General features: G+C 37.3%; 1 protein-coding gene across 1 annotated transcript; it reads right to left on the bottom strand.

Annotated features, from left to right (window-relative positions):
• Positions 1 to 390: 390 nt before the first annotated feature.
• LOC140158932 (aquaporin-9-like) lies at positions 391 to 19,239 on the bottom strand. Its single transcript, XM_072182215.1, has 7 exons — positions 18,923 to 19,239; positions 12,814 to 12,940; positions 11,151 to 11,288; positions 9,994 to 10,112; positions 8,795 to 9,012; positions 6,156 to 6,298; positions 391 to 3,747 (listed from the first exon to the last, which is right to left on the bottom strand). Exons 1-7 carry the CDS (start codon positions 19,016 to 19,018, stop codon positions 3,668 to 3,670), a joined length of 921 nt encoding a protein of 306 aa, XP_072038316.1. The 5' UTR covers positions 19,019 to 19,239; the 3' UTR covers positions 391 to 3,667.
• Between the last annotated feature and the right edge of the window lie 2,213 nt (positions 19,240 to 21,452).

Raw genomic sequence — 21,452 nt, 5'->3', positions numbered from 1 at the left:
AAATTTGCATGATATACACTGATAGCTAACTGATCATGCATTGCGAAATTCTATCTATATAGAGCATTTCTGAAAATCATCGATGGTTATGCCTATTTGCTTGAAATACAAGTATTTTGGTTAACCATAATTATAATAATGCAATGTCTTGATGTACATGTTGCATGGTTCATGGTTCATGTCCCACGTGGGCCATATCCCATGTGGGAACATCCCGGGGAACATCCAATAGACCACTGACCCTAGGGTCTATGCATCGACTATAAACACACAAAATAAATACCCTACAACAATTTCATTTATAGACCTGCCCCGAATTCCCTTCTTTCATAAAATAGCTTTAAATGTAATCAAAGTTATATAAATGATCAAATTGAATTACTCAGGGTATACATGGTATACATCACAACATGATTACAATCGATGAAGAGATATTTATTGTAAACACTACTACTGTACATGCACAAGTGTATATATAAGGGACCGTTCACAAACACTTGTTAGGGTAGGCTGATGCAAAAAGGGGGCCCTTAAATTTTTTGACCCTCCAAAGGGGGGCCTGAAAAAATTACCACAAATTTTCCTGGGAAAATTGAGTTTATATGCTTTTCTATGGGGTTGACCCATAATTTTCATGTCAAAAAGGGGGGCCTGAAATATTTGAGGTCCCCCCCCCAACAAGTGTTTGTGAACGGTCCCCAAACAAAATGTTGTCTCACACTCATGGTTTGACTAGCCGATACGCAATTACGAACCACATCGCATACCGCCATCAATACTAAATATTTTGCTATGGAAGAGGGCATACAACAGGACAATTAATGCATTGGCCGACCGAAAGGTGTTATCGGGGTGTCCAGTGAAAGAGAAAAAGGTAAAGAATGTAATAAAAATAAAAACTCTAGCATTGATGTCATATGTACAATATTATGAAAAATATAAACATCTACAATTATGTATACACATACAATTTAATAAATCGTGACTCTTAGTAAATCGTGACTCTTCTGGTCATAAAGAACGTTTCATTTAAAGTCTTAATATTAATTTTTAAGTCTTAATGTTAATTTAGTTATTCTTTGCTAAATATTATAAAATATTACGGTATTAGTAATAACTGTCAGGAAAGATTTCTGGTCATTTAAAGCCAAAATAATGAGGTAAAATGAAAGAAAACTCGCTGCCTTTAGCTGCTTATACGGTCACGGTTGTTTGATGTGATCATTTATTAATTGTACTAACAAAACATATAATGTCAATTCTAGCTTTGGACAATACCAACAGTTATCACACTTTATATACACATAGCTAATTTAAACATATACTCTCGTTTCTATATCAAATTATTCATATTTTTCTACCTTTTTGTGTAATTTTTATTCTATATGCACATTTGTGTGCAAACTGAGGGCGCTATTTACATACATTTTAAATTTAAATTAGCCAAATAATGAGATATTCCTTACATTTCATGATAATTTTTTTGTTGAAAATTTCCTTGCCATTTGTTAGTCTTTTTTTCTGATGATCTAATGACATTGTGTAAGTGTCTACCGCTTCGAAACAAGCAAACAAGATTTAAGATAAATAGCGCCATCATTCTCCACCTTTTCTTATAATGACTGCAGTTTACGTGACATCAAACAACCGTGCGGTGTAACCTATGGGGATTCATAAGGGAGTGTTCAGAAATACTTTGGTGGGGGGCTGGTAAAAAGGGAGGGGCCAAAAAAGTTTTGGACCTTAAAAGAGGGGGGACCAAAAAGTTTTAGGTGGTAGGAAGGGGGGGCCAAAAAAGTTTTCTTCTTCAAAACCCAAAATTTTCGCGCGCTTCGTGCGCATTGAGACCCTCTTTTATCATGGGCAAGTTTGGGTTTTCAGTTCTTTTGTTTGAAAAAATTATGACACTTAGTGTACACATATCTATTAATTAATAACATTAAAGATGATCAGCAGCATGTAACATCTGGGTTGGTCTAAGAAATCCTGGCACTTTTTATCATAGAATTTTATATCTCTTCAAAGTAGGCTACAAATATGATTATGTACCAATCTGATCAAAATACAACTAAATCAAGAAAATATTGCAAATAAATTGGATTTCTTTGCACGTAAACTGCACAGTTCAGTTTACTATTTTTCATTGCAAAATTATTGGACCCATGGGTAGATTTACCATAGGGCAGAGTGGGCACAGGCCCAGGTTAGGTACCACGGTCTTTGGGGGCCAAAACTGATACCTGTGTACATTTGCGTGACCAAATTAATCTCATATTTGACCATTTTAGCTTTTTGCATAAATTAGTTACAATTTTTCTACAATATTTGACCATTCAAGCTTCAAATTTTTTGCGCGGTTCGCGCGCATTTGTACTATCATAATAGCCACGGATCCAATTTATGCTGATGTGCCTATGAACCTCGAAATAAATCCTCTATTTCATTTATCCCTGTAAAATGAGATAAACACCCTGATTTGGGACAAATCTAAATTAAGTATAAAATGAAAATTTCCTTGTGCTTGTATTTCATGCGCAATTGTCCCACCGGGAATATTTCAAACATTTGCCTCCCTCAATGACATGTGACCCAGATACCACACCACTGGAACCAACACTATTAAGTATGTTTGTTATACGATAATGGGGGGGGGTCAAAAAGTTTTGTATGTCAAACGAGGGGGTCATAAAAATTTTGCGGTCGATCGAGGGGGGGTCAAAAAAGTTTTCGAGCGAAAAATTTGAGGACGACCAGCCCCCCCCCACACACACACCAAAGTATTAATGAACACTCCCTAAATATTATGACTTCAATTCAAACATGCTCTGTTCTCAGTGGTGTAGATTTCTTTTTGACATTGGGGGATGGGGTTGAAATGTTTTTCTTGAAGTATTGTGAACCCAGCATTTCTGGCACCAAAAGAAGTTTATGGTACAAAAGCGCGCGCGTGAAAAATTTGACATATTGAAGATAAGCTGGTGAAATGTGGTATACAAAAGTTGGGGTTTTTTAGGATAAAATGGCCAAATACGAGGTTAATTTGGTCATAAACCCATATGCATGCGTCAACATTGGAGGGGGTGTGATTGTATGGACCATCCAATATGAGGGGATTTATCCCCCATCCCCCGGGATATACGCCTATGTCTGCTCTTACAACACGATGAATTTGGTTGAATTCAATTAGGTGTAAGTTCAAGTTGGGGCATGTGTAAACATTATAAATATGCCCAAAAAATCAGGTTTGAAAAAATTGACCAAACTCATTTCAAAAGGTCGTACATTATGGATTTAATACAATATTATTAGCTACTATTATTGGTGTATCATAATAACCAAACGAAAACCCGTAAACCTTCGCGATTGGACCGCTAGCCAACTTTCTTGGTGGGGGCATGAAAAGCGTTTGGTGGCCTATATTGAGAGGAAATCAGGGCAAGGACTTTTGGCATGCCCTGTTGGCATGTCGAAGGGGTATGCAATTGTGCTGTTGGCACGCCGTTTGAAAATCTCCCCGGAAGATTCTGCTGAAGTTACACTCTCGTGATTGCAAACACTAATGAGTTTCTATCATTGTCTGTAAAAATGATATAAGTTGTAAAGTTTTGTACATATCCCCGTGTTGTTCCTGATACCGCTATGCAGAACACGCTCACACAGTCTTCCATTAGTTGGTGACCAACTCCACATGATCTTCGTTTTGATTCGGATCGTTGACATTTTCTTTTGTTTCAATCGTTTCCATTCCTATACAAAAAGAATGAATCGAAGTTAACATATTGAGCGAGCTTCCTATAATATCTCATCATAGCATCAGCCATGTGTGATTTGTTCCACAGCGACGCCCTCAATTTTCATTGAATCTCTACTTTTTGCATGATTGTAATGCCCAATGATGTACTAAAATACCATGTGTAAGACTAAGCCTGAAGTGCTTTATAATTATCGTAACAGTTTTATTATTAACCCGGTTTAATTCCTAGTTCACCGATTGAGTGATGGCTGACACGTCTCGTTTATGTGTATCTTTGAATCGACGTATAACGTTGAACGGTGTGTGTATCGCTAGTACGTCTTTAGTTATATGTCTTTACGTCCCATATGCATGAAGCTCCGCTCAATAATGATCGGCGATCTAATACACGCATTGACGATACTTTATATAGGCGCTTGAATGAAATAGCTATGGATGGCGGAAACCTTTAAAATACGCCTAAGAATACGCCTAAGAATACGCCTAACCTTAGACGTCTAAGATGCAATCTTAGACGTCTAAGATGCATTCTTAGGCGTCTAAGATGCAATCTTAGGCGTCTAAGAAATTCGCGGTAGACTTAAATCAACGAATCACAGGACTAGAAATCCCAAAACAACCAATCATCTTACGCGTATTCAATTATTGACCAATGAAATCTTAGACGCCTAAGATTGTACACGCCTAAGAATTCTTACACGTCTAAGATTGACCATTTGACCGTGACTAGTGATGGACGGTATCGCAAATTCGATCAAAACGTACAACGGACGCTGTGCGTTAGAGAATATTTCGAACAATGGCTGGGTGGCGTGTTTTAATAAACTCCTTTTCTCTCCATAGCCACCCGCGTCAATCCCAAAGAGAAAGGGGTGATGGGATGGGAGGGGATAACACGTATGCTATGACTGAGCCAAAATACACAGTTAAGAGACCTCGATACCTCCATTCAACAAGAAAATTAACCTGACGGTGTAGGGTATGATGTGTTTATATCCAATACGTTCAGAGGTCAAGTTATTACTGCACACACATTATAAGGTCAACCAACTATGTCTTTGTAATTCGAACAGCGTGTGACATATTTTCGCCAAGGTCAAATCGTCTTTTATATTATTGAAGGGATCAGATATGCATAATTTCAGTCCGCAAAGTGCAAGAAGACAAGAGGTCAAATTTTCCATGTTAAAAATAGAATCATGGAGGTATATAAATATATGCTAGGCATGTTTGTTCCTCTTTGTTGTTTGTGTATTAATTTTCATCATCATCATCATCATCATCATCATCATCATCATCATCATCATCATCATCATCATATCATCATCGTCGTCGTCGTCGTCGCCGTCATCATGCTCATCAACATTAATACCTGACTACTACTAGCCACACCAAAACAGCACACCAAACCAACGAAAATAAAATCAAACCAATTAATCAATTTTGCTGCAAGTCCTCAGAGAAAACCACATTGGTGATACCGTCCATCACTAAAATATCAATCTTAGACGTGTAAGAATTCTTAGGCGTGTAAAATCTTAGGCGTCTAAGATTTCATTGGTCAATAATTGAATACGCCTAAGATGATTGGTTGTTTGGGATTTCTGGTCCTGTGATTCGTTGATTTAAGTCTACCGCGAATTTCTTAGACGCCTAAGATTGCATCTTAGACGCCTAAGAATGCATCTTAGACGTCTAAGATTGCATCTTAGACGTCTAAGGTTAGGCGTATTCTTAGGCGTATTCTTAGGCGTATTTTGAAGGTTTCCGCCATCCATAAATAGCTTTTTTTTTCGTTGCACCTCCTTTGTTTGGCTCGAAAGTAAAAGAGGACATCAGTGAATATTAACATTTTGAGTAAAACAAATCAGAATCTATTATTTATGGAAATTACACATTATTGCTTTTAAGTCACTGTTGTAAGATTGTATATTTAGGGGGTGCGTGATACTGGTCATGGATTTTTGTAATAAAAATATGTTGACAGCATGTTACCTCAAGATACTATAGCCAAATTTGTACCACCCTGACAATTTTGGTTTGTCAGATAAAATAATCTTGAAAGTTGGTGTAGATTTATGCACCAACAAGATCCAACAAAATTACTTCATGTTTAGTTATGCGCCCAAACAATATGACTTGAAAAATAATTGGGATCATGCCAGCCCGTCACCCAAAAACCACAGTGGGCGCTTACTATGGAATCAACTGAATGCTCAGTACCAGTATTGCTTAATATTAGCACTTTAGTGAGCAAAGACTACATGTAGATTAGATAAAATCATCCTCATAATGTCACAGTACCATTGCATGCATAAGGGCATCAATACTCCTTTACAAAACACCATTCCATTCATATACCGTACACACCAAACTCATTTAAACCCACCGTCCAACCTACCAAGTGTTTCCTCCAATTCAGTCGAAGGTGGTTCTTCGGGTGAATGATGTAATTCGATGAGAGTGACGTACATGATACCGCCAACTATGGCGCCTAAGGTCGGCCCTACAATTGGGGCTATCCACCAATGCATGTCATTGTATCTGTAGTGGAGAAACAAGAGAGCATCAACATTTGTTAAGTCTCGCAATTAAGATGATTAATTTATTGATTATCTGCATTATTTGTTTTAATATGCATGTTAGCGGATACAAAGCACACAGGGATAGGGGTATATAAGCTTATTCATATTGACCATGTTGACAAGTCATAGAAATAAGCGTGAGTGAATGTTCTTAGTCATCCAGCTGTTTTTAATAGAGTTTTGGAATTAAATCAAATACTGGAACTTACTTTTTGCAACGGCTAGGTAACGTCTTGATGGCCCGGTCACCTGTATGAGATAAGTTAAAGCGGAGTCCCCCTTTCTTGACTTTGACTTTGACGAATACTTCGCAACACTTTTACACGAAGTCAAGCGCGAAGGGGTATGCGAGCGCGTAGGTTGCTTATTCTTGTTGTTGTTGAGGTGATCAGTAACCTGGATCTTAAATTTTGAGGTAGTTGGTAGTTAACTGTTCGTTCAGGCACTCATAAATTGTTCTTGGGAAATATTTGTTGCAGTTTTTCATTGACCGGAATGGCAACATAGCCTGTGCTGATTTTATGTTGCAAAGTCAACCTTGTTGCCTGTCGACGAATTTTGTAGAGAATCCCATTGAAGTGTTTTCCTCATCAGTGCTTGTTCTACCGTAGTTTCTACAGACAAATCTTACTACTTTGCAGTGGACTGATTCCACCCTCTGTATGAGTTCTTTTAAACGCAGGGTCGCAAACACAACAGCTGTATTCAAGGTGCGAACGCACCAGGGCTTTATATGCTGTAGCTTTAAGAGTAGTTGTATATGGATGAAGATTTCTACAGCTTATTCCAAGTACTCTTTTTACGTCTTTAGTAAAGTGTATACCCAAATAAGTACGAGTCTCAGTTTCTTGAAGTATGTATTGACTAAGTTTGTATTGGTCTGTATTTTTCCTAGAATAAGTTATTTTTAAAGTGAAACATTTCTATACATTAAACTGCATCTGCCAAGTGTTTTAGCAGACATCCAGTTTATCTAGATCTTGTGGAGGCTTTCAACATCAGAGTTGTCTCGGATGAGGCGATACATCGTAGGCGAATAAACGGACCCCCGACGAGATGTTATTCGGGAGGTCGCTATTAAAGAACAATAACGGGCTGAGGACGGTGCCTTGGCGAACGCCCGATCTGCGAATGATCGCCATCCACGACAACTCTCTGTTGACGCCTTGTAAAGAAGTTTGACACCCATGTTTGAGTCCTTCCAAAAATGCCATAATTCTGAAGTTTGTGTAATAATCTCATGTGTGGTACTGTGTCGATGGCCATGTTAACAGGGATTTGGTCATCAAAGGCTTTAGCAAGGTCGTCGACTGTGAAGACTAACTGGCTTTCACAAGAGTGGTGTTGGCGAAAGCCGTGTTGCTTACTGGTATAAGTATATGATGCTTAAAGTGATGTATGATGCTGTTACCAGAGGCGCGAGTCGTCAAACCTAGAAATCCCGTGTTACTCCCGAAAGGTACTATCTCATTTCGGGAATCTCGGAACGCGTGAAGAACCACTTGAAATCCTCCGGAATTTCCACGTCTTTTAAACCGGTTATCACACTTCGTGGGAAACTTGTGAATGTGAAAGGCAGGCAACCGAAAGATACGCTCGAACTTAGTGTACGGGGTGTGTGTCAGTGTGGTGACACATATTGCTCAGCAACTTAAGTTGGAGAAACCAAGCAGGCTTTAAAACCCCATATATTGGTCAACATAGGAGACCCAGCACCATCGAAGCGCAAAACTCCGCTGTGTACCTCCATTTAAAGGATACTGGACACTCTATAATATTAAAACGAAGAAGAAGTCGTTATTCTGGAATCAGGAGGAACAAGGGCATAGCCAAGGCATAAAAGAAGCCATCTGGGAGCGTATTGAGCAACCATCACTGAACAAGAAAGGGCGACTCCGCTTTAACTTATCTCATGCATGGGATCGCAATCAAAACGATACTAGACCAGTCCAGCGGGTCAGTTGCCTGATGAACCCTGGTGATTCCAGACGCAACGTCGCAAAGTTGCAAAAAGTAAGTTCCAGTATTTGATTTAATTTCGAAAACTCTCATATCAAATATAGTGTGTCATTTCCGTTTTATATCCAGATAATGGACTTAAACCCAAGTTAACGATAAAGCGCTGTATCCACAGATGTTGGACGCAGGACGTAAACCTAGGATATCATCATCATCCGTCAGCTGCGGAGCACCCCTATAAACTTCCTCCATTCAACTGTTGCGATCCTGGACAACAATGTCCGAAAATTCGCAATTACGCCGTAAACTCAGGATAGGCTCAGCCCGTTTTTATACTAGATTTTACGTCTTATCTGAGGATACCGTATAATGGGGATAGGCATATTTTAAACAAGGATCGTTAACTGGGGTTTATGTTGCGTTATCCTGGGTTTACGTCCCTTATCCAGGTTATCTGTGGATAATGCAGAAATGACACATCTTGTCATTAACTTACACCCAAATCTCACGACCGTATCCAGCCATAGCCGTGAATAATCTTGGCCCAAAATCTCTTGCTGGATTAATGGCATATCCGCAGTTGTAGCCAAAACTCATACCAATTGCTGCTACCACGAGACCAATGATGAACGGCTCCATGCCTTTTGGAGGACTACTATTACGCTTATCGATGATGGCCATGATGCAAAGCATCAGTAGAAGTGTGCCAAAAAACTGTTAATAAAGGCAAATGTGTGATTATTCTAACTTTTATGAAATTTGAATTCCAGATAACCACAATTTATGCATAGTAGTCACTGTATTACGGCAGAGTGGGTAAAAGTTATTCATTATAGCAATTGGGACTTGGGAATTTCAAGCGTCAAACCAAAGGGGGGCCAAAATAATGGTTCTCATGAAGCTTCATGATCGCATACGTCAACATTAGTATTTATCTGTTTAGATGAAACGTAAACTTTGAAAACAATTTGTTTTCCCCAATACAAGATTGTATAATCTAGAACACACCGCACATCTCTAAAATAACTTAATCTTATTACTCCCTTTTTTCAAAGAGGCGCAGATGAAAATTTTTTCATAACAACGATGACTAAATCAAAGAGGTCATGCAACTGGACAGTGCTTATGCAGTCTCCCTGCTAAAAATTAATGCTTATATTAATCATTTTACAACTCTGGCCTTTAAAATGATCATATTGAGCCTTTTAAAGACCAGTTGTAAAAACAGTGGTAGCGCTATATATTGGTACATGGTTGTCTATAACATTCACAACGAAGTACAATGCTTATTCATATGATATACGTCATTAGCATCAGCCCTTTTTTAAACGGGCGTACGCCCCGGTATAAAAAAATAACAAAAAAAAAGAAAGCAAAAGGCCCAACATCATCCCGGCCTGTTACTTCATTAACAGCCATTTTTCACAAATAGAGTAAGTGTACCCACAAGTTGGTCCCAGCACAAGGGTATTGCAGGGAGTCATACAAGGATGTGTTTTTTCACACCTTCTGTTTTCCATATTCATGAATATTATGGCACAAATCATGCAAATTGAAAATGATAATATCGCTGATACATAATGCTTTGCAGCCCATTGGAATACTCAAGAAGGTATTAGTATACGATTTATGCATTACGGTATATGGAGTCAGTTAACATATTCCGCCTACTCTTTTTACGATTGAAATAATTACCTGATCACCAAGTCCACTCCAAATCGATAAATAGTTTTGTGGATATGTTGCAAAGATACCTGCTGTTGCATTTTCCCCTACGACCTGCCGGACACCACCGTCAAATGCGTTGATTGAGTCTACAATGAACACCATCAAAATAATTATTCACTAAGGGACGCACCATTAGATTCTCAGGGTGGGGGTAGGAAGTTTTTGAAACAAAAAACTCACTACATGAGGAAAAAAAAAACTTTCCCCACCAACACTAAAAAAAAAAAAAACTTTCCCCACCTAACTGTCTATAAATGCATGAAATTTAAAAAAAACTCGCGGCAAAAAAAAAAAATTCTTTCCCCGACCCTAACTTCCTACCCTCCCCCCCCCCCAGAATCAAATGGTGCGTCCCTAAGCGCTTTTCTCATATTCATGTACATCTTTTACGACTATCGCCCATCTCCCACTCCCAGAGGATGATTTAAGGAAGCCCCATCATGCACTGCAAACGTGTTATCACCAGAGTTTCAACTGCCACTTTACTTTTCAAATCCCATTGAATTCTGTGCAAAAGATGTTGTTAAGAATTGTGCGTGTGTCATTATTACTTGGTCGATTTCAGATCTAAAGTGATGTATGCATGAAGGATAATTCACACCTTCTGTAGGTAACATAAAATGTGAAATCGACTAGCATTGTGAATGCGTTTTAATTGTATAAATATATCAGTCCAAATTCAAATTTAACCATGCCCGTCAATGCAATGTGCGTGCAGTGGTGTCATGTTCACTCACACAGCTGTGGTAACCGCAAGTCAACACAGTGGCGTGGTGGGAAGTGCTTAAATCATCCTCTGTCCCACTCCTCACTGGCCTTGTGTCGAATGCCGCGACTGCGGTTCGCCCTGGCAACCCCGGCGGATGGATCTCGAGCATCCCTATAAGGCTCAATGGTTGGATAAGTATATTTTGTTTCATTCTCTAAATCAATGTATTATTGAAAATGACGGGAGGGTTTTCTTCTTTACTCGACCCATATCCCCCTTTTTTAAAGGTACCTTTGCTATGTAGGCCCTACTACTATTTAAATGCCCGGGGAAGGAGCATTATAACCGATGCGACCCTTTTGTGACTGTTATGTCGATTAGTCCCCGACACACCGGGATTGAGGGTGCAACCTACCATGATATACACCAAAGACACAGGCAGCAGCAAGAAAAGCACCAAGCATTTGAGCACCAACGAATAGCGGAACTTTAAGCCAAGGAAAACGACCAATCGTTGAGAAGGCAACAGTTACCGCTGGATTTATATGGGCACCTGAAAAATTCAAACATAAAAGAAGAAAATTAAAGTGGGATCTTTTTACAATCTTGTGGAAGAAGCAATAATAATAGGCATGGTAAATGAGCACCCCAGTTTTTCGAAGGGAGACCAGACAACTCTCACTCTGGACCCAGTTGGTACGAAACTTAAAGCCATATTATAACACTTGCTGAAAAGAACGCCCTCAAAAAAATTTTAAATTCAGGTTTTACACGATTGTAATGTACTTTAGTAAACAAAGATTCTCTGCAAAAATCAAGACTTTAGGTGCTGTAGTTTTGTCAAAATCCGAGATTTTCAATAAACCGCTGGATTCGGCGTTTTATTATTACGATAGAAAAGTTACTCGAACGCGTATGCGATGTCAACACACCCCTACGTCCCGCCCTACGTACACGGCGTGCGGGACACACACAGACACGCCACGGGATCGTACCATATTACAACCGCCGGAGTAACAAGCATTGGCGCTAGTTGTAAATTCCAATTTTCTTTGCTTTACCTCACTTGTTTGGCTCAAAATTAAAAGGGGACATATCTGACAGTAAATGCTAACATTTTATTGAAAATGAATACTAATCTATTTTTAAAGAAATGTTTTAATATGGCTTTAAGTACGCTCTTAGGATTTAATTCGGGGATTCCCCTGTCACCCTGTCAAATCAGCATTCTTGACTGATGTCTTATAGTGCTAACCTGGATCCATAATGCATCCAAAATAATGATTCACATCCTGCAAGATAGACCTATAAACAACCATTAGAAATGTTAAGGCCTGAGATCATACTTTTATATATTCGACTTCGAATAATAGCTGCCCTGTGAACATTTGACAAATTACACACAGTATAATACTCATCTATACACATGGCAGATACACATAGCAGCTACTGCACTTACCCACTTCTGGCACTGAGCAGTCGATATTATGATGACAGTACATTTTCATTTTTGAACATTTAGAACATTTTTGATTTCTGTACATGTTGATAATGTTGATGATGAATATCTCCAGGATATGAAATTATTAAGTCAATCAAATCTAAGGGTTCAAAGAACTTTTCTTTGGAAATGACATGTATTACGTGCATAGTTTGTGGATATAATATCTTTTAAGCGTTTAACAAAATGTTTAAATGTCGGGTTATGAAAATATTAGGAGCACGTTTGAAAACATATCATTTTTTGTTTGTAAAAGTTAAAAATACCTTTTTTTCTAATTAAAAAAAAATCTGTTGTCATAATAAAGCGATATTTAAACGTTTTCTGTCCTCTTGATATTTAGAATTAAAACTATATCAAACATTTTATTTTGGAATCTAAATTGACCACTGATCTTCGTGTTTAGGATAAATAAATGAATGAATCACTGACCTAAACCAAAATGCACAAGTTGCGTAGCTAGGACCTTTTACTTTTTCAGAGAGGGGGGAGTAGGGCGAGGGGGAGGCAAGGCAACTTTTAAGGGGGAGGGGACAAGATTGAACAAAAATGATCAAAATGGTAGGCCTATAATTACCTGAAACTCCTGCACAACAATACGCCCCAAGTGCCACAGCCAAGCCCCAGCAGAAATTGATCGTGAGAAACCCTCCTTTTGCTCCTCTGCTGAGGACCACCTGGGCAATAGAACCATCGCCCAAAACCTGCAACAAATAATTTTAACCTATAAAGTAAAAGCTATCATACACGCAAAAAAAATGGAACTATTGTAACTCATATAATAAATTATGTACAGTTCGTGCGTCTGTTAACGATTCGTTACATGAATAAAAAGTGACGTTATGACCCATCTCGCAGCTCCGAAAAAGCTATCAAATCAGTGGAGAATGCAAAAGCGTGGCAAAGGTCAGTATTATAAAGGCCATAGACCTATAGTCCGACATTTTTGCGGACGTTTCGACGTTGCGTCAGACGTCGCGTTTTCCGTTTTACGCTGCGATTTCATTTGTCGTTGCGATCTTCAGTTCTCTCCGCTCAAATGATCAGCTTTTATACTATACTAACGGCCAAAATAGGCCTATAGTCCGACGTTTTTTTGCGGACGTTGGCCGCTGCGTCTTTCTGGTCAAATAATTAGCTTTGTTTTGGGCGGCGTTGTTTGCTTTATCGTCGTAGAAGACGCTGCAAATATTTTAGCCGGTGCGGAATACGCTGGCGGGAAATCAGTCGATAAGCCTCTACGTCTTTCTGTTGCAACGGGAAAACGCCGCAACTATAACGTAGTCCGAGGGTTTCCCGTTGCGTCAGACAACACGTTTCCGGCTGTCTGTCGCAATTTTCCATTGTTCATGTTAAAGGGGCGTTTCGTGATCCACAGCCTCATCCCCCCACTTTTCTCAAAAAAAAGTTGAGATTTTTATATCACTGGAAACCTCTGGCTACATAATGTTTATGTACAAAATATTTCTTGCAGATTAATTCGTTTTGCAAAGATATCGTGAAATTTGAATTTCGTTCTGGTGCACCAAAATAAACGAATTTGTTGTTATGGTTTATTCATTTTCCAAAAGACAAACTGGAAAAACTGATATGATTATCTTGTGTAAGTTTAGGGTTTTCCAAAAAATAAAAACACACCAAGACAGTGTAATATTCTTCCCGTGTGTCCTGCGTTCGAGTCTATGAGTCTTATCTAGTGTCAATTGCAAGTGATTTAATCAAATCAATACAGCATTGATTTTAACAGGAGATTCTATTCAATTCACTCGTGTAAAATATATTAAACTTGATGCATTTTAAGTTTGTTGAAATGTCCAAAAAGTCAAATAATGTGGCCAGTGTTTCTAAATATGAACATGTACTTACAAAATTTATTTACCTGACCAAGATTATCTTGACCTGTCCACATTATCTTGACCTGTCCACATTACTTGATATAATCGACAGTTGACCAGACTTTGAACAAAAGAAATACAATAGATAATGGAACAAAAGAAGAGGGCTAGACGTATATGGATTGGTAAACTGTTCTTTCTTTCTTTCTTTCTTTCTTTCTTTCTTTCTAATGATTACAGGTTTCTTTACATTTCAAAATATATTTGATCATGTTTTCAGAATTAGGAGAAAAGGAAGGTGCAATGAGGGTTCTCCTTGGGGTTTTTTTTGAGGGGGGGGGGCACCCTGTACTTAATTTCCAATTTCATATATATAAGATCGTGAGGGCCTACATTATGGCTTTCAAGTTATTCGTTGGCATAATCAGAAACGTTGAGGCAATGTGTCTCATCAAAACTTAAACTCAAAGTTATTATAACCAACTAGAGACCTATTAAGTCCCCCCCCGGCCCCGGCACTAAGGGACCGCTCATTATTTACAGGGGAGGGGGCGCCGGGGAAAATGTAGGGGGGCTATGTGATTTTCACTTTAACAAACAGGGGGTTATGTGATTTTATTTTTCCTGATAGGGGGGGGGGTCAGGTGAAATTTAATATTAAATTATTCACTAGGATTATGATATTTACCTCATATTTGGCCATTTTAGCCACAAAAATGTCAATTTTTGCGCGCTTCGCGCGAATCTATTCCTACGCCATATTTTGAAAGTTTAGCTTCAATATGCCAACATTTTTGTGCGCTTCGCCCACATTGGTGTCATAAACTTATTCTCTCACCAAAAAACGGGTGCTGGATTCACATAATACTTCAAAATACTTCAAATACTACAACCACCTCATGTCATAAAGAAATCTACGCCACTGTTCATCAGCACATTAGCCATGGCAGGGTGGCAAGTCAGTCCCCTCCCCTGATCAGTCGACAGATGTATTGTGACAAAACTTGATTTGCATCTTCCTTTTGGTCTATTTTAGACCCTAAATTAACCCCATTTAGTATCAAAATGCCAAATTACCGCGCGCTTCGCGCGCATTTATCTCAGAAAAACCATTCTGTGAGTAGATCTGCGAGACGTGCCCTTGTAAATGTTGGTGTTTTTTTTATTTTGAACTTGAACACGAATCTCAAAAATGAGAGTTACAATGTATAATTCCAGCCATTCTATAATTCATAAATATGAGTGCTAGGGCAGCTCCTCTGATGCTTGGAAACAGCATAAAACTTGTATACTGGGACTAAATTAACCATAAGTTGTGAAAGCCCTATATGCATCATCCTTTAGAATGATTTTAGGCCACATATTGTCCTCAATTTTGTTCATTTTAGCTGTTTTTTTCACGCGCTGATCAGTGGGACGATTTGGAAATTTTTCCCCCCTCCCCCGGCTCAGTGACTCCGATACATCTCTCTTTGAATTTTAGCATTGAAATAGCATATTTTCTGGGGACAGCTTGGAAAAATACTTGGATTACAATTGTGGGGAGAGGGGTGTCTTCTATATTTTCTATACGAAGAGCCAGAGGTGGCAATCATGATGCCATCAAAAGGTGAATCCGGCCATGGTATACCAGCAAAATGTATTTCTCGATTTGAGGGGGGGGGGGGTTACGTTGTTTTTTTGGCGGCAATAGGGGGGATTATGTAATTTTAGATGCTGCTAATAGGGGGGGGTGTAACTTTATGAACTCAATGTTGAAATCCTCCCGGCCCCCTTCCCCTATAAATAATGAACGGTCCCTAAGTCTAACAACCTTCACCTTCACATTTGAATGAAGCCATATGCCTAGGCCATTTGACGATATACACTTAAGTTAGCTTAAGTTGAACTTATATAATTCATGTTGTATGACACATAATAGCTCATATAGAATTAATCCCGGAAATAATGTGCTCTAACTTTCATCATGTTCATGTTCATGTTCGTGTACATGGAAAAGAGCCAAACCATGACAAAGTCAGAAATCATGGCAAGGGCAGGGTCTTATGCACATAAATTGAATTTGACGTGACCGTCAACTGAGTGCTCATGAACCCCTTCTGTACTGTACCGATATTACTATTTTTCTGGAATCGTTGGAAATCATGATGGGGTATGAACGTTTGGGCAGTATTTATTGTGGGACATTAGAGCACATCAGACATATCGAATTGCATTCTGAATACGAAGAATGTCCTTCTGATATCAAATAATTTTGATTTTTGAAATTCGCAATGTAATACACATTTTATGGCAAATCATTAAAATTGATATTTTTGACATTTAACAGTACTAGTCGAAGTAAACTTTATAAATCTGATGATTTATACCGGGTGTCCCAAAAAAAAGGTTACATGTAGCTTTTTGTTAACAAATATAAATATCCTTTTCATGACATAATCTATATGTAGGGCCTACCCTTCCATGCATTCCACGCATTCCTGAGCAAGCTCTTTACGTGACATAATGCAAGACATAATGCATCTCTCGGATGTCACATCCACCGTGCATTTGGCGGGGCACTTGAGTAGGCCCAGCTATAGCATGGTCGATGCAGTATTTTATTCCGATAAACAAGAGTAAAACTTCAGTTTTATTTCAAGAGTTCAGTCAGAAATGTAAAAACAAACATCAGCTATTTCAAGTCATCAAAATCCAAACAAGGCCTAAATGCAAAAGATTATTTATTTCACTATGTTGATGACAGGAGGTACAACGTGCAGAACTTTCACTAAAAACGTGTTCTTCTCTAATGACCACCTTCCTTTATTTGCTACCACCAAGAGTCAAAAAGTTCTAAAACTGATTTATTTTCAATGTACAATATTTAATCTTTCAATTTGTTTCTTTTGTGCATTAAGTTCAACAATGAAAAACAAGAGAAACATAAAAAGTAATACAGAAGAAATTTGAAAACAATGATGTGCTTGTATTCAACTTTCGCTGTGCGATATTTTGATGGTTAGCCACTCTTGACACCCCTGTCATCTTGCGCTCATAAGTTAAGTTGCTTTTAAGATACGGAATTGAAACTTGGCAGACAGTTACCGGAAGGATCCGTAAATAATATCTAAAAAAATTACATTGTTTTGTTATACCATCACAAAATGCGGTTCATTTTCTACATGTAACCTTTTTATGGGACACCTTGTACTTAAAGTGTATGTAGGTGGGATGAAAAGCCGACGATCAATTGAAAATTTTGACCTTTCGTATTGAAGATATGGATTTTTTAATTTTTTACCAAAACACTAAACAATAATTAGTTCTTTTTGGGAAAAAAATCCATATCTTCAATATTAAAGGTCAACATTTTCAATTGATCGTCGGCTTTAACTCCCAGCTACATACACTTTAAGAATATATCATTAGATTTATAAAAATTTACTTCGAGGACTGTTATATATCAAAAATGTGAAAATATCAAATTTTAATAATTTGTCATAAAATTTGTATTATATCGTGAATTTCAAAAATGAAAATTATTTGATATCAGAAAGACATTCTGCGTATTCAGAATGCAATTCGATATGTCTGATGTGCTCTCATGTCCCACAAAAAGTACTGTTGAAACGCTTAAAACGCTCATTCCAGATCCCTTAATCAAGATTTTTTTATTCGAAAAACACTGAAATCATTTTCAAATATCGTATAGACTTAAAATTTGGTCATAATGAAAAGACAATGCGATTCTGTCGTGCAACTTGGTTTTCGAAGTGTCTTTTACCCGGGACAGGGTCACTCCCATTGTGGCCTGTACACCATCCGCGATAATCAACTTTTGAAAAGCACCCTAAATAAGGATTTAACCCTTGGCTAAAACGATACCCTTAACAGGTAACGCGCAACTGTTTTCACACCCTAAACAGGGATTTTATTCCTTGCATCAAATTTCATACCCTAAATTTCATTTCCGCGTATTAGCCATTCAAGTTACGCGTTTTTATTGTCGATGTCGCGGATGGTGTACAGGCCACAATGGGAGTGACCCCCCACCGGGTCTTTATCGAATGATCGTGTTTTGATCTTGAACATTCACATACTCGTACAATACAAAACATGATATAGGTTATTTGCAATTCGAATTGATATTAATATCGCAAAGCATTTTTTTAAGATTTTTGTTGTCCCTGCCCGTAATCAAGAAGTGCGTTATTATATGTGACCGTCCACATGGTCCACCATAAAGCAACCGTAAAGTCGACAAATTATATTCTGAGTTACAGTGTGAAATGTGCATGAAGGTCGTATTCATAGGTAGGCCTACCTCAAGTTGGTGTTACATTTATCTCATTTTGCTAGTGCCAGTCAAACACCTTTTAAACCAATCGATAATCCTATTGTTGAAGAGGATAATAAGTTTCTACCTATGTGTCTGTAGAATTCTATAGTCTTTGTTTGCTTTGGCTAAATCCTGTTTAAGTGATGAGTTACAAAGCATTGTTTTCTAATATAGGTATGTATAACCAACAATTAACAATAAGACGACATTCCTGAATCAAATGATAGGGGCCTATACCATTTTAAAGCTTATGATATATATTTTCTAAACGCGAAATAAAACCAAAAAAATCGCGTCTCTCTTTCGTCAAATGTTGTTTATTTTTGGGGTATGTTTTTGAAATCCCCAGCACAACAGGGAATATCATAACCACAAAAAGCTTAAAATGCACCTCAAAGCAGCCACACATCGTACCCACTTTTCCAATACCCCATCATCATACTGCGCGATCAGTTTATTTATATAATGTAAAAATTATATTAGTATATTAGTTTAAATAAAGTTAAAAGAGTATATTGATAGATACTTACACACAAGACAAAAGTTCCGAGAAATTCAGCCATAAATTCCCTGAAGTATGTATTGCGCACTTGAAATTTGTTTGCAAGTTTATCTCTCCATGCCATCTTCAACTTAAATTTTAAAATCAAACAGTTGTCTGTAAAATGTTTCGGATGAGAGATATAGACCCTGCGACTTTGATTTTTAAAAAAGCACTTTAATAGCGCTGTTTTCCAATCGTTTTGCTATAGATTAAGTAGTCAACACCAAGTGTGAAGAAAAGTGCTTGTCTCAAGAAGATAACTGCACATATCACTGCGCAATGTTGTAAAAGTGAGATTTCTGAAACAGTCTACAATAACCATATGCGCTTGTCGGCCTATTTTCTGGCCTATAACGATGATTGTTGATTACGTAAAGATGAGGTCACCGTGCACTTCGAGAGAAAAAAAAGTGTGAAAATATTGCAACCGCTCGTGTATGAATGTAAACATTCAACTACTGCTTGATTATTTATTTTTCCTGTGTTTATGATGAAAAGGTGACATATATTTCAGCTGTTTAATACATTTTTTATTAGTATAACTACAGCTACATTTTTTAAAGATATTATCCTTTTTTCTTCCATTTAATTGAAACTTAAACTGATGCTATATTTTTCCAATTTGTTTTTCAAAGGATTGCCTTATTTTGCATGCGTACATTTCAATTGCAATTATAAACAATAAAGCTGACAGAGGACACCCTTGTCTAACGCCCTTCTCCAAAAAAAAAAAGGGACACATTTCCATTTTGTGTTATATAAACTGGGCTCAAAAGAAACTTATAATTTTTCACAAGGTCATAATTATCTTAAATCCTGTCCATAAAAATGAACCAAAATTACACACAGGATTACTTCAATACTCTAGTCTAAACACATGTCAGTAACCAAGCAGTTGTCCAACTGATACGACACCAAATGCACTGGCACGGAACAGCTTTCTGGACCACATTTACAGGCGAATAATTGGCACCAGAAAAGAAATCTATGAGAATGCGTAAAAGATCCTTACACATGTGATAATTTCCATAGAGTAAGTGGAATAGTGTGGAACGGGCTGCTTCAAGAAACAGGTCTTGTTCCACACTATTCCACTTACTCAAAGATTTCTTGTGTTGGATACCAATTATTGGGCTGTGAATGTGGTCCAGGACGCTGTTCCATGTCAGTGCATTTTGCTGTTGAGTCAGTTGGACAACTGTTTGTTTAATGACCAGTGTTTCGAGTAGAGTATTAAAATAATCCTGTGTGCAAGTTGGTTCATTTTTATGGACAGGATTTTGAGATATTACCTTAAACATAATAAGTAATATAATAAGAACAAAACACATGGTTAAAGTACTTTTTTCTTCGTCAAAACTCATTTTTATTTTGAAATTCAATGGTGCTGATGTGATCACATAGGTGCAAAATACACATAGATTTTCCAATAGGCTTATACCAATTCCAATAAACCAGAAACATGCCCAAATAAAACTACTTGATTAATTTTACAATTTTAATTATTATTAATATAATTGTTATTATTATTATTATTATTATTATTATTATTATTATTATTATTATTATTATTATTGTTATTATTATTATTATTATTATTATTATTGTTATTATTATTATTAGTGTTAGTGTTAGTGTTAGTGTTATTATTATCATTATTATCATATCATTATTGCTATTAGTACTATCATCATTATCATCACCATCATCATCATCATCATCATCATCATCATCATCATTATCATCACCATCATCATCATCATCATCATCATCATTGTTTTGTTTTGTTTTTCTGTAGAATGTCATTATATTATTATCATATCGAGCGTTGAGAACCAGAAACTTTTTGGCCATTTTGATATTTTGGTACCAAAATAATCACCAACACCCGCAGATTCTTAAAATCATACAGCTTTAACCCAATCAAACTTCATATTGTAGATTTAGTACAATCTATTTAGTTTATCTACTTAGCCACATCTCAATAGAGCAAATTACAGTAAACCAAAAAGCCTCAACTCTGAGTTATACGGCTTTCTTGTCCTTACTCAATTTAGTTCAAACACTAAGATTCAACCATTGGCAATGACAACATTGAAAGTTAGAAGCCGTAACTCAGGGATCAGTTAGCGCCAGAAAGACGTAACTCAGTACTTAAAGGAATACTAAATCAAGAATATCATCTTAAATTCCACTATTCTTTAAATCATAATTGACATTTGTTATAATAGGATGCAACTTTCGTTTATAGGACCAAATGAGTTGTAAATAGATTTAGGTGGCAAAAATATTAAAGCTATAATTATAAATACTTATTTATAAATACGCACGTGACCACTAGGCACGACATACCAAGATCAGCAAGCGTGACCAAATCCTCATGCCACTGATATGGATTGGAACTCTTTAGATAAATATCATCAAATTTAAGTATTAATTGAATTGCAAAACTGGTGTAATATAAAAAAAATTTGAAAATATTTGCCGACGGAAAAAATATTTATCCACGGAAACGT

Source organism: Amphiura filiformis, chromosome 8, assembly GCF_039555335.1.
Source record: "Amphiura filiformis chromosome 8, Afil_fr2py, whole genome shotgun sequence".
NCBI classification, from domain to species: Eukaryota; Metazoa; Echinodermata; class Ophiuroidea; order Amphilepidida; family Amphiuridae; genus Amphiura; species Amphiura filiformis.
Note: the sequence above shows the minus strand (reverse complement) of the source record. Positions and strands in the feature narration are given on the sequence as shown.

Bases quoted from the DNA above. Each gene is read 5' to 3' on its own strand.
- LOC140158932 (XM_072182215.1), bottom strand. From the start codon at position 19,018: ATGGCATGGAGAGATAAACTTGCAAACAAATTTCAAGTGCGCAATACA. The intron at 11,289-12,813 runs GTAATTATAGGC...TGAATTTTTCAG, and splicing joins TTGTTGTGCAGGAGTTTCAG to GTGCCCATATAAATCCAGCG. The intron at 6,299-8,794 runs GTAAGTTAATGA...TCTCCACTACAG, and splicing joins TACGGTCGTGAGATTTGGGT to ATACAATGACATGCATTGGT.